Raw genomic sequence first — 2,500 nt, 5'->3', positions numbered from 1 at the left:
ACCCTCCCTCATCCCCTCCTCTCTCCTTTACCTCCCTCATCCCCTCCTCTCTCCTTTACCCTCCCTCATCCCCTCCTCTCTCCTTTACCTCCCTCATCCCCTCCTCTCTCCTTTACCTCCCTCATCCCCTCCTCTCTCCTTTACCTCCCTCATCCCCTCCTCTCTCCTTTACCCTTCCTCATCCCCTCCTCTCTCCTTTACCCTTCCTCATCCCCTCCTCTCTCCTTTACCTCCCTCATCCCCTCCTCTCTCCTTTACCTCCCTCATCCCCTCCTCTCTCCTTTACCCTCCCTCATCCCCTCCTCTCTCCTTTACCTCCCTCATCCCCTCCTCTCTCCTTTACCCTCCCTCATCCCCTCCTCTCTCCTTTACCCTCCCTCATCCCCTCCTCTCTCCTTTACCTCCCTCATCCCCTCCTCTCCCTCATCCCCTCCTCTCTCCTTTACCCTCCCTCATCCCCTCCTCTCTCCTTTACCTCCCTCATCCCCTCCACCTCCCTGGTCCCCTCCTCTCTCCTTTACTCTCCCTCATCCCCTCCACCTCCCTGGTCCCCTCCTCTCTCCTTTACCTCCCTCATCCCCTCCTCTCTCCTTTACCTCCCTCATCCCCTCCTCTCTCCCAGTAGAGTCCAACGCGAAGAAGAAGATTGTATTTGTGGACAACCACACAGACATGTTTTACACTAGTGCTCCAAAAGCTCATTCATGGATACAGTAAATATTATCTCTGGTGGACCGGTCTGAAACATGACCACTGCTCAACCACCACGGATACAGACACAGTAGAGAAAAGATGTTGACCACACACACCTGCACACAGAACACACACACCTGCACACAGAATACACACACCTGCACACAGAACACACACACACACCTGCACACACACACACACACACACACACACCTGCACACAGAACACACACCTGCAGACAGAACACACACACACACACACCTGCACATATAACACACACACACACCTGCACACATAACACCTGCACACAGAACACACACACCTGCACACAGAACACACACACCTGCACACAGAACACACACACCTGCACACAGAACACACACAGACCTACACACAGAACACACACACACACACACACACACCTGCACACAGAACACACACACACCTGCACACAGAACACACACACCTGCACACAGAACACACACACCTGCACACAGAACACACACACACACCTGCACACAGAACACACACACACACCTGCACACAGAACACACACACACACACACCTGCACACAGAACACACACCCCATGTGACCTCTCTCCCTAACCCTGGCAGAGGAATAACTAACTGCAGTTGTGTGTGTGTGTTGTTTAAACACGCCATCCATCTCTCCCACCTGTCTGCAGATATCCTTGGCCTCCTCAGAGAACTTGTCAGAGTATTCCTCGGGATCTTCTCTCACTCGTCTGTCCACCTCTTCTCTCTTCACTCGTTCTTTACGCCGGCGGAAGGGCGACTGACCCTGGATCATCTCAAACACCAGACAGCCCAGACCCCACCAGTCAGGACTGAAGGAGTAGGACTCATTCTGGATCACCTCTGGGGCTGACGGAGAGACGGATGAGAGAGAGAAGGAGAGAGAGAGAGAGAGAGAGAGAGAGACAGAGACAGAGACAGAGACAGAGAGAGAGAGACAGAGAGAGACAGAGAGAGAGAGAGATGAAAGATAGAAATATTGTTTAAACAATAGTCAGGACTGAAGGAGTAGGACTCATTCTGTATAACCTCAGGAGCTGACGGAGAGGGATGAGAGGAGAGAGAGATAGAGAGGAAGGGGAGACAGGGAATAGAGAGGGGATAGATTATGTCTAGACACATCCATGTCTAGGAGAGAGAGGGAGACAGGGTTAAAAAGAGATGGAGGGGGGGGGATGAGAGGAGAGAGAGAGAAAGAGAGAGAGAGAGAGAGACAGGGTTAAAAAGAGATGGAGAGGGGGATGAGAGGAGAGAGAGAAAGAGAGAGATGAAGAGATGAAGAGGAGGAATCAAGGAGATAGGAAGTAAGGTAGGATGTACCCATGTATGTAGAGAGAGAGAGAGAGAGATGAAGAGGAGGAATCAAGGAGATAGGAAGTAAGGTAGGATGTACCCATGTATCCTACGGTGCCCACTCTCCCTCGTATCGTCTCCGAGTCGGGAATCTGGACGGCTAGTCCCAGGTCAGAGATACGGATGTGTCCTGGAGAGAACATGAATAAGAGTGTAATAACATGTTTATGAATATCACTATGGGTATGAGGAATAACAGTGTAGCTAGCTAGTTTAAGTTGCTAATGCCTAGGCTTTTAGCTAGCTAATTTATGTTGCTAGTACCTAGGTTTTTAGCTAGCTAATTTGTTGCTAGTACCTAGGCTTTTAGCTAGCTAATTTATGTTGCTAGTACCTAGGCTTTTAGCTAGCTAATTTATGTTGCTAGTACCTAGGCTTTTAGCTAGCTAATTTATGTTGCTAGTACCTAGGTTTTTA

At 50.2% G+C, this 2,500-nt stretch overlaps 1 protein-coding gene across 3 annotated transcripts in view; it reads right to left on the bottom strand.

Annotated features, from left to right (window-relative positions):
- The window catches only part of LOC139374597 (G protein-coupled receptor kinase 4), a 67,781-nt gene that overhangs the window by 8,374 nt on the left and 56,907 nt on the right, over positions 1-2,500 (bottom strand). For 2 of the 3 annotated variants that reach the window (XM_071115617.1, XM_071115619.1), the window contains exons 11-12: positions 2,124-2,213; positions 1,371-1,579 (exon numbers count right to left, since the gene is read on the bottom strand). In XM_071115617.1, coding sequence (XP_070971718.1) covers positions 1,371-1,579; positions 2,124-2,213 — 299 coding nt within the window. Of the gene's footprint in view, positions 1-1,370; positions 1,580-1,753; positions 1,768-2,123; positions 2,214-2,500 lie in introns of all 3 variants that reach the window. The other variant, XM_071115618.1, reaches the window with a different exon arrangement.

The sequence above is a fragment of the Oncorhynchus clarkii genome, chromosome 19 (genome assembly GCF_045791955.1).
Source record: "Oncorhynchus clarkii lewisi isolate Uvic-CL-2024 chromosome 19, UVic_Ocla_1.0, whole genome shotgun sequence".
NCBI lineage: Eukaryota > Metazoa > Chordata > Actinopteri > Salmoniformes > Salmonidae > Oncorhynchus > Oncorhynchus clarkii.
Note: the sequence above shows the minus strand (reverse complement) of the source record. Positions and strands in the feature narration are given on the sequence as shown.